Genomic DNA, 14,054 nt, shown 5'->3' on the forward strand with positions numbered 1-14,054 from the left:
CAAGGAGGAAATTCCCTTTTTGTTCTATACCTTTATCTTCTAATCGGATTCTTCTAGAAGATACATTAATGATGCTACTGGTGCCCTCTTTTTCACTCACTTCTGTCTTCGATGTGATGATCATCCTTTCTCCTGCACCAGAGATCTACGGTATTCTCTGCCCTAGCCAGTAATGAATACTAAATGGGTATTTGTAGCTGGGCTCATGCCGTCACCTGGTAATATTATATTTCCTTGTGGATTCACATGAATACTTGCCCTAGTAACTACACCCCGATTTTCTTCTTTCTCCCCATCTACTACAACCACACTCTCAAAAAGTTCCTCACTTGCACTGAGTTCCAGCACAACTTTAAGAGGTTAATTTATTCCCCCCTCCTTCTGTATCTCAGCATCTGCTCCATATTTAATGTTTAAGAAGGAACATCCTTTTCCCTTGGTTACCCTCTTTTCATAAAACTCTTGCTCACATAATTTATCCTCCTCTCCTTTCTACCTTAGCAACGACTTCCTTCAATCTGTATCTTACACATTGCCCCTCTGCAGGAAGGGGAGGAAAATATACAGACGCTCTTGCTCTTCACACTTCAGCCTAAAATCACATTTAATTCATCTATTCCTGACTTAACCAGCCAAATAATCTGCCTTCAACCTGGGTCTACATCTTTGTCTTCAGATACACTCATGTTCCTACTCTGCTATCAAATGGATGTATCATATGGTATATCCTTTTTGTTGCAAATTGATTTCTTTGCCTTCTGAGACATTGTATCTCTTTTAAAAATTCAATTTATTGTGGTGACATTGGTTAATCAAGTCATGTAGACTTCAGGCATACAATTCACTAATACATCATCTGTGTATTTTAATTGTGTATTTACCACCCCAAGTCTAGTCTCCTTCCTTCACCATTTATCCCCCCCTTTCCCTCTGGTAATCACTATACTGTTGTTTGTGCCTGAGTTGTTGGTTTGGTTTCTGTTTGTTTGTTTGTTTGTTCTTTGCTTATCTTGTTCTTGTTCTTTAGCGTGTATTCTCCTGTTCTTCTTCAGACCAGTGCTATGCAGGAGTGTGGTTTGCGAACTTGTCTGTTACTAGTTCATATTAAAGTACAGGAATTGAGTGTTAGAAACTTTTACAGCAATCTAACAGAAACTTTATATTTGTTAAATATAACAGTAAAAAAAGCTTTTATGTCCTTTTTATTTATTTCATTTTTATAGTAGCAATTTTTTTTCACTATACTTGAAAACTCAGACTCAATTTTTGCTTCTCTCTCTTTTTGTTAATTCTCACCTGAGGATATATTTCCATTGATTTTTAGAGAGTGGAAGGGAGAGGGAGAGACAGAGAGAAACATCATTGGTTGCCTCTTGCATAATCCCTGACCAGGGCCGAGGAACCTGCAACCAAGTACGTGCCCTTGACTGGAATTGAACCTGGGACCCTTCAGTCCGCAGGCTGATGCTCTATCCAATGACCCAAACTGGCTAGGCCAATCTTTGCTTCTCTTACTTGCATCTTTCCTCCCACACACTGCTGTACTAACACCATTTAATTGTTTGTAGGCTGCCTCTCTTACTTAACCTATAACTATAAATCATCTTCTTTTTCAATGGCCAGGTCTTATTTTAAAAACAACATACTTAAAGCAAAAAAAAAATTTCTTTTCCACATCTCTATTTCTATGACCTGGTTTAGGAGATCAATTTTTTACGTCCTTCTCTTTCATCTTTTGAAATTCAAACTGGCAAAAAGAAACTGTGCATGCTTCCCGAGAAATGTCTTTTAGTCACCTCCCCCCTGCCCTCCAATTCCCATTGTTACCATCCATGCTCCCTGAACAATGATCATGATGCTCTTGCCTTAAATCATCTCCCTTTTTAGTCCCACAATGCTACTTTAATTTCATAAAATCATATCATGATTCCTTAGAGCAATTACAAACATAAATTGGTTCCTCCAAATTTACCTAAATTAGAGTTAAAAAAATAACTGCCTTGTTTTCAAGACAATTCATATAATGATTTTACCTAACCTTTAGGGCGTATCATCCCTAGTCCCAAAACTGGATCATTCTCTGGTCAGGCCTATAATATCCTTCTAACTTTCTATTCTTCTTCTTTTTTTAAAAATAACTTTAAAAAAATGTTTTGAAATTGATTTTTAGAGAGGGGAAGAAAGAGGGATAGAGGGATAGAAAAATCAATGAAAGAGAAACATCATCCATTGACTGCCTCCTGCACTCCCCCTAACTGGGAATTGAGCTTGCAACCCAGGCATGTGACCTCTTGGTTCCTGGGTCAATGCCCAACCACTGAGCCACACTGGCCAGGCCTTTCTATTCTTCTTTTTTTTTTCTTTTAATATATTCTATTGATTTCTTACAGAGAGGAAGGGCGAAGGATGGAGAGTTAGAAACACCAATGAGAGAGAAACATTGATCAGCTGCCTCCCGCACACTCCCTACTGGGTATGTGCCCGCAACCAAGGTACATGCCCCTGACTAGAATCGAACCTGGGACCCTTGAGTCCACAGGCCGACGCTCTATCCACTGAGCCAAACCGGTTAGGGCTCACTTTCTATTCTTGATTGCCATGCTGAAGAGTCCCCCTGTTCAAATTAATCTAAATTAACATCTAAATAGGGGAGTTAAACATTTTAAAATTTACCTCCTGAAGTTTAAGTACCATGATGGAATGTAGATGTTTCACCAAATTATCCAAATATGGAATAAGCAGTGACTTGGGGCAGTCCTCAGTAAAGTTAATGAGAGCGGCAGCGGCATGGGCCTGCACTCGTTGATTGCCTTGGTCTTCCATGGTCTGTAGCAGAGCCGCAATCACCTGTGGAAGGAAATCACGTAAGCATATATTTTGAAATGCCACCCTTCTTCTTAAAGTTTGAGTGTTTGAGGACTTGTTGCTTACCTTCTCATGGAATTTCTTTTGGAAACCAGGAGCAAAATCTGTAGCCATCTGTCCAACAGCATTACAGGCTGCATACCTCACTCTTGGATGCTGCAATATACTCCTTGGTATTAGTAAAGGCTTTCTATTTCCCATTTGAAACTACAGTAATAATTATGAACCAAACAGTTATTGGTACTTACAGGATCCTGAAGAAAAAGCAAAACAAAATTTACAATTTCATTTAGAATTCCTTCCATTTGCTGGTGGCATCCTTCACCAATGGCGGATAAAGCCATTAATCCTGCATGTCGATATTTCCAGTCAGCTACAGAGAAAGAATTGCAAATAAAAGAACAGCAATGAGACACTACAAACATGTGCTGAAGTATTAAAAGTTCTCCTTACTCTGAAAAAGAGTAATGAAATATTTTTATTCATTTATTAGTTTAAAAAATGGATAGAAAAAGTACCTGACTGGATTATTTCATTGTAATAGTGGTTATGTCACACAAGCATTTCCATGCCAAAAGTTAGAAGGCAATATAGAAGCAAAGAGATTATTAGTATTTATAAACTACTTAAAATAAGAGACTTTTCCTCTGATATTATAAGCAACAAATGTCTGGATCTTCTGTCACACACTGCTGCTTACTTAATACAGATTAGATGATTTCCAAAAGAAAAAAAAACAAACCCAAAAAGAAAAACATGCTACGTTTAAAGAATTTTATTTAGTAATATGGTAAATGAATATGGATGAGTCTTATTTGTATTCTAACATAATAATGTATATTTGCTTTTTTATTAACAGAACTAGTGGCCTGGTGCATGAAATTTGTGCACGGGTGGGTGGGGGTGCACCCTCTCCATCTGGGACATCCCTTTCACAATCCAGGACTGCTGGCTCCTAACCACTCACCTGACTGCCTGCCTGATCACCCCTAACCACTCCGCTTGCTGGCCTGCTCGACCCAACTGCGCCCCCCACTGCTGGCCTGCTCGCCCCTAACTGCCTAGGCCCTGGCACCATGGCTTTGTCCAGAAGTTCTCCCAGTCTAATTAGCATATTACCCTTTTATTAGTATAGATATGTGCTAAGCAATGTTTATTTTTTACTAGACTTCACATCCTCTTCTAGCATGTAATTTCCCTCTTATGTCTAAAATTCCTTCAAGAACAAAACAAGATACACATAAATATAAGGTAGAGCAAAAGTAGGTTTACAGTTGCAAATATGCATAACAGTGTATTCTTGTATAATTTATTAATTACTGTAGTTTGCCCATGAATTCAGCTAAGGCATCTAATAATATTTATAAAATAGCAAAAAAGACATTCTTTTAACATTTTTTTTGTTTTAGAGGAGTCATTCTTCACAAAAATGTTATTTCTAGTAATGTATAATGTGTTTATTTTTAAATAAAGATTTTTAATATTTGTTTTAATTTCTAATACAAATGGATAGAATCCACATAAAGAAAAGAGCTCTGGAAATCTCAGTAATTTTTAAGAGTGTGAAAGCATCCTGAGAAAAGAAAGTTTAAGAACTGCTGGCATAAGGGTTAAACCACATTGTAGAAAAATCCTAAAATATTTCATACTAAATTTTTCACTTTGGGGAGCCTGAAACCTATGTAAAGATGAACTCTGTTGTAACTAATTCTACTGTAAAAATTTTCTGAAAAATGCTAATGTTTATGTTAAGTATTAAAACTTTATCACTTATAAATTTGTATGTTTTTAATGTGTTCAATTACTCAATATACCAGTAAACCAAAAAGGAGTCAACTGAGGAATAATAATCCTAGGAAACCAATATATTAATATCGTATACTAATCTTTGCATACTGTACTTACTAATTAAAATTAAAGGAATGTAATAAATACTGATATAGAAATATATCTATACTTGATTCAGAGATGACACATTCTCAATGTGCAGTGTCTGGAAGAATGCTGAGCAAATGAGATGGCATGGTATGGGGATTTGGAAATGGTTTTCTTCTCTGAATTTTAAGATTTAAAAAATTTTGCAGTTCATTATTTAAAGCAAAGACAACAAAACTTTTGAAAAATAAAGTGGAGTATATGTTACTAAGAAATATATACCATTTGCCATTGTTAAAGCACTTTTCACATAAATACAGCTTTGGATTCTAACCATAATCCTGGGTATAGGGCAAGCATCATTTTCCAGTTTTATACACAATAAAAGTGCAAAAGACTTGCTCAAAGTCATACATTCAGCAGTAACAAATCTTTGTGTCCATTGCTATACAAATAAAGCCTTCTTTACTAACTAGTAAGTTGTAGCAGGAAATTAAAGGTCAAATTCTTTAACTGCAAATCACAAATACTAGATAGTCTTGAAAATAAAAGATATTGGCTGAAGGGAGATTATATAAATCAAATATGTCTCATAAAATTTTATGAATCAAATGTTTCATAAATAGTCAAATAGTATCGTTTTAGTTAAATTCAAATCTAGATGTTTCTGGCTCAAGAGAAAACTAAATTTTCCTTAGAATTTGTATTTTTTTTCCTATACAATTAGGCCAATTCTGAGGAGAATTGAGTATTTTTAATTGTGAGGAAAAATATTCTTTGCCTTAAGACTGAATGGCCCCAAAGACAACTAAATAGAATTTTATCAACATAATGTAAAAATCAGGTTAAACACAGAATATAAAAAGGCAAAGATTAATTTTTAGACACAGTCTAAGCATTTGTTATAGTTTCTGACTTAGAAAGCAACTTTCCATTATTCTAGCATTTGAAAGAGAGAGCTTACGATTTTGAAGCATCTGCATAATGTGTTCCTTGATCATGGGCAAAACGAGCTTTCCTCCAAGTCCACAAGCCATTCGGTCCAAAGCACTCTCACCAGCAACTGCATTGCTGCACAAAACAGCATGTAATGTACTCAACATATTCAAAATACACAAGAATAGTATACTATACAGACATATTTCTAAACTTGGATTGTTATTAAACTAGGATTGAAAAAGAAATAATCAAGCACACTTCTGAATGTATATAGTAAGTTTGAGTTAAAAGCCCTAGAGTTAAAAAAGGGGAGGGAGGCAAATAAACTATGATTCACTGTAGTTTAAAAAGTCCTATGTCCAAATCTTATTTTTCAAGGCTTTCCCCTTTCTCTCTCTTTACATGCACACACCCCACACTGGCTAACACTTAGCTTCTGATACTTTCAAGATGCAGAAGTGTGTGCAGAGCATTTAGGAGAACCTTGCATTTCTCATTTCCTGGACATATATCCTTCAAAATAATCAGTGAACAGAACATAGAAAACTGAAAGGGGGCTGAGACTGTACATGATTTTCTCCTCACTGTGAACTTATTTACCTTTAAAGGGGTGTAAATTGCATTGCCAAAAATTTTGTGTAAGTGAAACTCCATTCCAGTGTTTTCACTGAAAACTGAAGAAACCAGGCATAAAAGCCTTTGTACTGTCTTATAACTCTAAGATCAGCAGTGAGTTTGTCATGTACATAATCTTTAGCTGTTCTGAAGATATGACATATAGGGGTGGGCAAAAGTAGCTTTACAGTTGTTTGTATGGAAAATACAGTAATTAATAAGTAATAATGTAGAATAAACTGTTTTGCATACTCAAAACTATAAACCTACTTTGGCCCCACATGTGTACAAAGAAAAGGCTACAAACTATCTTTAGAACAGGTTCTTAGACTTAAACTGATATGGCCATTTATTCACAGGTAAGAAAAGCTTATTGACCTAGTCCAGAAAAAAACAGCTTCATAAACCATATAAATTCAAGGGCCTTTTACAGGGCAAATTCCAGGCCAGGTAGCAGCACATTAGAGTAACTTAAACCAGGGAAAGAAAACCTGATCTGAGCCCTATCTTTTCTTCAGCCCTGTTAGGTTATTTCCAGTGAAGGACTACTTTCATACACTCCAACACAGTCTTTAAGTCAGAAGTCAGTCATTTTTAATAATGGGAGTTAGCCTCAGAAACCACCATATATTCTATAAGGCAAATGTCTTTCATTTCTAGTATTGTTATAGTAGCTTATACCGACTGCTAGCCTTTCTGGGAATAATTTCAGTTCTTTTAAAGAATCAGAGATAGTATGATACCCTGGGAAGACTAAGAGAAATGGTATTAAAGCCCAGTCTACTAACTGGCTATGCAATATTGAGCAAATCACTCAACCTTTTCTCTCTGTTCTGTAGCTGTAATATACCTTTAAGACTACTGAAAGAATCAAATTAACAGATCTCTGAAGTGCTGTTTCATGTACATGCAAGAGGCCATCATCAATATTGGGACAGTGAATATAGATTTCGGTTGACTTTTCCATAGGAATCTGTATTCATGGGGGTCTCCTAAGTTACAGCACGTAAACAGCAATTCCAGTGTTATGTCACCTAGTGTACCGATTTCACCACCATCTCCTCTGTAGCCTCAAGTTAGACTGTAGATTAGGAAAATATGAAGCTTCACAGGGAACTGTGGTGAAATAACCATTCTAAATGAAGACTATGCCTATAAAGAAATTTATCACAATAAAGTTTCTTTGTACATATTTTAAAAACATACGCAAAATAAAAAATCTTGAAGAAATTTTAAAGATGGGGTTGAAAAGATAGCTACTTTACTTAAAATATTTACAAAATCGGATGAAGAAATGCATACAACAAGAAACCTAAGTGTCCCATATTCCAAACTTAAAAGTTTAACTTCAAATTATGGAATGCAGTGGTAGAAAGGTGGGGGCCTCATAAGCCTAAAGCTCTCATTGTCAACTGATGTTGCTCTATCCTGCCAAGGAGGAACCTTTATGCAGTATTTATTGTGTATGATTACCTGTCAAAATCATCATCTTCTAGTTCATCCGCATTTGCCCAGTCCTCATCCTCTTCTAGATCAACCATCATTGCTAACATCTGAGGAACTAAAGGAAATAATTTCATATCTGAAGACCATGGCTTTTTAAATTATGTCAATATCATCATTTACAAACAAGAATCTCACTAAGTAAAAAATGAAGGATTTACTTTGCATCTAAAAGAGTGAGACAAAAAAATTATTTGCCTGTGCGCCTAACACCTGTTTTTAATTTTAACCATTTGTGGGTTTTGTTGTTTTTTGGGGACCACGTTTGCTTTACATCTTCTTAAGAAGTACATTAAGAATTAAAGTCAAATTTCACAAATCCTATTGCATTCTCTCCCTTCCTCACCACCAGAAGTGAGCTCCATAATAAAAAATCAAATGTTTCTATTCCCAATCTGTTTTTACACTTGAACGATAGGCTTCTGTATTTACATATAAAAGAGCACTATTTCAAGATTATACTTTTTTATAATACACAAGAGGCCCGGTGCACGAAATTCATGCACTGTGGGGGGGGGGGGGGCGGGGTGTCCCTCAGCCCAGCCTGCACCCTCTCGCAGTCCGGGAGCCCTCGGGGGATGTCTGACTGTTGGCTTAGGCCTGCTCCCCAGGCCTAAGTTGGATATCTTTAGGGCTGCTGCAGAGGTGGGAGAGGCTCCCGCCACCACTGCTGTGCTCGCCAGTGTTAAGCCCGGCTTCTGGGTGAGCGGTGCTCACCCGTGGGATTGGGCCGAAATTGGCTCTCCAACATCCCCCGAGGGATCCTGGATAGCGAGAGGGCGCAGGCCAAGCTGAGGGAGCCCACCAGTGCCCAAGAGAGACACAGGAGGTTGGCCAGCTGGGGAGGGACCATGGGAGGGCTCCAGGGCATGTCTGGCCCGTCTCACTCAGTCCTGATGGGTGGGCCCTAGCATCAAGCTAACCTACTGTTTAGAGCATCTGCCACCTGGTGGTCAGTGCACATCATAGCGACTGGTTGACCGATCGACTGTCTGCCCCCTGGTGATCAGTGCATGTCATATCGAGCAGTTGAGCAGCTGTAGCACATCATTAGCATATTACGCTTTGATTGGTTGAACGGCCAACCACTTAGCATATTAGGCTTTTATTATATAAGATGGTATGCAAATTGTCCCCTCGACTGGGAGGTCGTCCGGGAGTTTGACTAGGGGGGTGGGGCCAGCCGGGGGAAGGGACGGAGGCCCTGGCTGGCAGCTGGTAGCCACTAGGGACCCTACCATTGCACAAATTGCATGCACTGGGCCTCTAGTCTACACTAATAAAAGACAAAGATGCTAACTGACCGTACCTTTGCTACGCCCCAAGCCAAGCCCACCAGCCAATCAGAGCGACTATATGCAAATTAACCCAACCAAGATGGCGGCCGGCAGCCACGGAGCTGGAGCAAACAGGAGGTTTGGTTGCCTGGGCGATGGAGGAAGCCAAGCTTCCCACCTGCCCTGAGCCGGCTGTGGCCTCTGCTCATGGCAACAAAGTTTCAATTATAGACAAATAAATCCCAGATACCTGTTTCCAGCCAGCCTCCACTGGGAGCTTGGGTGGCTGGAGGCCGTGGCCAGCCTGCAAACAGCTATCAGCCCCTCACCCAGGCTGGCCACACCCTCATGGGGTGAGGGTCCCTGCTGGGGGGCTTAGCCAGACTGAAAACGGCCCTCAGCCCCTCACCCAGGCACCCCAGTGGGAACCCCCACACTGAAGGGGCTGTGGCCAGCCTGTAAACAGCCATCAGCCACTCACCCAGGCTGGACACACCCTCATGGGGTGAGGGTCCCCGCTGGGGGGGCTTGGCCAGCCTGAAAACTGCCATCAGCTACTCACCCGGACTGCCCAAGCACCCCAGTGGGGATCCTGCACCCTGAAGGAGGTGTGGCCTGCCTGCAAACAGCCATCAGACCCTCACCCAGGTTGGCCAGGCACCCCAGGGGGAACCCCTACCCTGAAGGGGCTGTGGCCAGCTTGCAAACAGCCACCAGCCCCTCATCCAGGCTGGCCAGGCACTCCTATATAATAAAAGGGTAATATGCAAATTGACCCTAACAGCAGAACGACTTGGAATGACTGGTCACTACGACACACGCTGACCATCAGGGGGCAGATGCTCAATGCAGGAGCTGTCCCCTGGTGGTCAGTGCGCTCCCACAGGGGTAGCTCTGCTCAGCCACAAGCTAGGCTGACGGCTGCCAGTACAGCGGTGGTGGTGGGAGCCTCTCCCGCCTCCTCAGCAGCGCTAAGGATGTCCGACTGCAGCTTAGGCCTGCTCCCTGCTAACAAGTGGACATCCCCCGAGGGCTACCGGGCTGCCAGAGGGATGACTGCCAGCTTAGGCCCAATCCCCCCAGGGAGCAGGCCTAAGCCAGTAGGTGGTCATCCCCCGAAGGGTCCCAGACTGCGAGGGCACAGGCCAGGCTGAAGGACCCCCCTCCCCCGAGTGCACAAATTTTTGTGCACCGCGCCTCTAGTCTCTCTCTATAAAACCCTAATTGTAAATAAACTGAAACAGCAGAACTGGTCATTATGATGTGCTCTGACCACCAGGGGGCGCGTGTGAAACATGGTGGGTGTTAGCAGAAGACGGTATAGAGTGCGGAATATGGTGGGCATCGGCCGCAGTGGGATAGTGGAGCAGGTGAGTGGGGGTGCCAGACCAAGGTGGGGCTCTGGTTGTTGTCATCATCGTGGCGAGCCTCTGGTGGTTACTGAAAATTCTTTGCTTCCACGCGCCGCAGTCCTGCCCTATGCTCACACCTGCTACTGGCGCCAGCCCCTTTCACAGCCGCTGCTGGAGTGCCCGCTCACACCCATTGCAGGTGCCCGGCGCCAGTCCCAATTGCTCAGCACCCTCAGCAGGTGCAAGTGGCGGTTGCCAGCCCTGATTGCCCCTGAGGGCTTCTCCGCCTCCCCCTGCTCCTGAGGGATGATCAGGGCAGCAGCTGCTACTCAGATCCGCTTCTGGTGTGGGCCCCAATTGCTCCATGCCATAAGCGGGTGTGAGCAGGGCCTCAGATGTCAGCGGGTGCGAGCGAGGTCTGTGCCAGCAGGGTTGCTGGCAGACGGGACAGGGGGCCGCGGTAGGAGGGGCCAGGAGGATGGGCCAAGACCCACCCCTGTGCCCACTGCAGCCTCTCAGCCCACAGTTCCTTTCAAGGTGCATGAATTCGTGCACTGGGACCCTAATCATACTATATGTATCCTTTGGCAATTTTCTTTTTTCTCATAGCATTCCATTATATAAATACTATCCTGTTGATGGACAGTTTGGTTGTTTCCAATTACAAATTTTACTTTGATGAAATTCTTATACATCTTATACAAGGCTTGATCTCCTTGACAAGTGTGAGTTTAGGTACCTACAAGTATCTTCTTCAACAGCACTAAACTGCTCTCCATTGTGGTTTTATAATTTTGCTAAGGGAAGTTTAAAAGGCCTCTTATTTCTTTTTTTTAAAAATTGTTTTATTGCTTAAAGTCTTACAAAGGGTATTACATATGTCTCCTTTTTCCCCCCGCCCTTGACAATCCCCTGGCCTCCCCTACCCCCCAGTGTCTTATGTCCATTGGTTATGCTTATATGCATGCATACAAGTCCTTTGGTTGATCTCTTACCCACCCACCCCCGCCCCCTAAAGGCCTCTTATTTCACCACAATGTGTGAAGTGCCTTGCAACTATAAAAATGTCTTCTCCTATCTACACGCTTCATCAACACTTGATGTTGTCAAAGTTTCTAATACGCTGTATTCCACAATTACACTTTTTATTGAGACAGAGCAGTGTTCTTTAGCTATTTTAGATTCCTCTTTTGTGAATTTCCTGTTACTAACCTTTGTCTAATTTCTGGATAATAAAACTTTGTTGACGGTGAGCACTGCAACTATTTTCTCTAGTCTGTAGTGTCTCTTTTAATTTCATTTATGGTGTCCTTGGATGGTCAAAACATTATTTTCCTTTTTGCAAATTTAGCAATGTTTTTACATATATGGTTTTTAATTCAGCCTTTTAAAAAATCCTTCTCTACTATCTATCAAGCTTTCCTTGTAAAATGTGTCTATGGCCCAGCCGGCGTGGCTCAGTAGTTGAGCGTAGACCTATGAACCAGGAGGTCATGGTTCAATTCCTAATCAGGGCACATGGCCAGGTTGTGGGCTTGATCCCTAGTGTGTGGCATGTGGAGGCAGTCAATCAATGATTCTCTCTCATCATTGATGTTTTTCTCTCTCCCTCTCCCCTCCTCTCTGAAATCAATAAAAACATATTTAAAAAAATAAAATGTGTCTGTATTAGCTTTTAATCAACCCCAAATTGGTTGTTACAGAATATTTAAGATTGTGGTACTTTTAAAAATAGAAATAACCAGTCCCCCCAATGACTTCTGATGAAGTCAGTTTTGCTTCCACCTGAGTGGTTCTGCTCCCACACCCTTTGGCTCCACCCAATCTATTTGTCTACACCTGCACCATCAACAAATTTTAAATCTTCACAGCTGAAAGGGCAAGACCTCTATTTGATTTAACAAAATTCTCTTTAACAAAATTTTACTCCAGAACCTATGATCTTCAACATAAGTTGGGATTCTTGGGATTCTGAGTGAAATTATATTGAATTTGAGGAGAATTGATATTTAGTTCTTTCAATGTTTCTTTTGGTCTTTCAATATCTTATACAATTTTCTCCATAAATTTTTGTGATTTCTAGGTATTACCAGTCATGCCTGCCATCAGTTAGGTTTCAGAGAGCTGCAGCAAAGCCAGCAAGTTGGGTACACATATGTGAGGATGTACAGAGATGCACATCCCCAGACATTAACAAACCTGTGAACTTATACAACTCTCAGCACATTTATTCAACAATTTTCCTACATTAACATAAACCATTTAAAGATCTTTGACTTACTAGTTTGTGCAACAATATTGGTATGTTTTCTTAACATAGCAGCTGCAGTCTCAGAGAGGGTCACAATTACTTCAAGGGCAAGCTGGCGTTGCATATTATTGAGGCTAGTGTCTCCACATAACTACAAGGAAGACATATTTGCATACATTTAGTAGATAATTCACTGAAAAAATAAACACAACATTTACTGAAGTATTTAATTTACCTTTAGACTTAGCTGTAAAGTAGCTTCCAAATGAGGACGCAAATACTTTGGAACAGTATCTGCAATCTCCACAAGGGATTTTAGGACCGAATCATCATTCTGATAGCACGAATCATTTACAGCCTAGAAAAGATGAAACAGAATGTAAAGTTTGGTAATAAAGTACTAAAATAGAATGGAACAGTTAGTGTTTTGTCATTGACCTAAACTCTCTTCAGTTTGATGACAATGAAAGAAAAATATCTACTAAATCCTCTGACCCATGCAGAATATTTCAGTTTTACCTCCTCTAACTCCTGTCTAACCCAGTTTGCAATAGAGTTATTTCTCTTAGGAGGTGTGGTGTTTTCTTGGTTGTCACAACTAAAGATGGGCAAAAACCAGGAGTATTAGATATCCTCCATTTGTGACACAAATGCTTCCAAGGAATTAACAAGACCTTATCATGCATCTCACAAGATCATAAATATAAGACACTCACAAAATGAACTTACTTATAATTATCAGAACTTGGAACCCAACTCACAAATTATTTTGCACCATTTTAAAAATGTACTGTGAAAAATAACTGTACTGTGAGCCCCCCCAATGTAAATATTGTATAAGTCAAGAATTAATACATAATTTGTTTCATCCAGAACTTTACCACTTCTGAAAATCAAATCATTAACAGTAACAGCAATTTTGATGTTTGACTTGCCAATGAAACCTCTGTATTATCCATTTCTTAATCTATTGCGTTTGTAGAGGTCTCTTAAAAAAAATCACCTAATCTATGTCTTTTGTGGTAGTCATGCCTTGCCATTTATATGTAGAAAGCATGCCATTTTTATTATGTTACTCTCTTTTTACTTTTTATATTCACTTAGAACCATGTATTGATATTTTAAAAACTTGTGCATGTAGTGAGTTATGTTACCTATGCATTTCATTTTAGGGCAGAACTAGAGGCCTGGTGCACAAAAATCTGTGCATTTTGGAGGGGTCCCTCAGTCTGGCCTGGGCCCTCTCACAGTCTGGGAGCCCTTGGGGGATGTCCAACTGACGGCTTAGGCCTGCTCCCTATGTGGTGTAGGCCTAAGTCAGCAGTCGAACATCCTTAGTGCTGCCGTGAAGGTGGGAGAGGTTCCTGCCACCACTGC

The 14,054-nt window shown here is 40.6% G+C and overlaps 1 protein-coding gene across 1 annotated transcript in view; it reads right to left on the minus strand.

Moving 5' to 3' along the window:
• Positions 1–14,054, minus strand: part of IPO5 (importin 5) — a 61,772-nt gene that overhangs the window by 28,790 nt on the left and 18,928 nt on the right. The window contains exons 7-13 of the mRNA XM_081082505.1: positions 12,913–13,035; positions 12,708–12,828; positions 7,768–7,855; positions 5,705–5,811; positions 3,114–3,238; positions 2,932–3,021; positions 2,674–2,847 (exon numbers count right to left, since the gene is read on the minus strand). Coding sequence (XP_080938631.1) covers positions 2,674–2,847; positions 2,932–3,021; positions 3,114–3,238; positions 5,705–5,811; positions 7,768–7,855; positions 12,708–12,828; positions 12,913–13,035 — 828 coding nt within the window. The remainder of the gene's footprint in view (positions 1–2,673; positions 2,848–2,931; positions 3,022–3,113; positions 3,239–5,704; positions 5,812–7,767; positions 7,856–12,707; positions 12,829–12,912; positions 13,036–14,054) is intronic.

This window comes from Myotis nattereri, assembly GCF_964212035.1.
Source record: "Myotis nattereri genome assembly, chromosome: 2".
NCBI classification, from domain to species: Eukaryota; Metazoa; Chordata; class Mammalia; order Chiroptera; family Vespertilionidae; genus Myotis; species Myotis nattereri.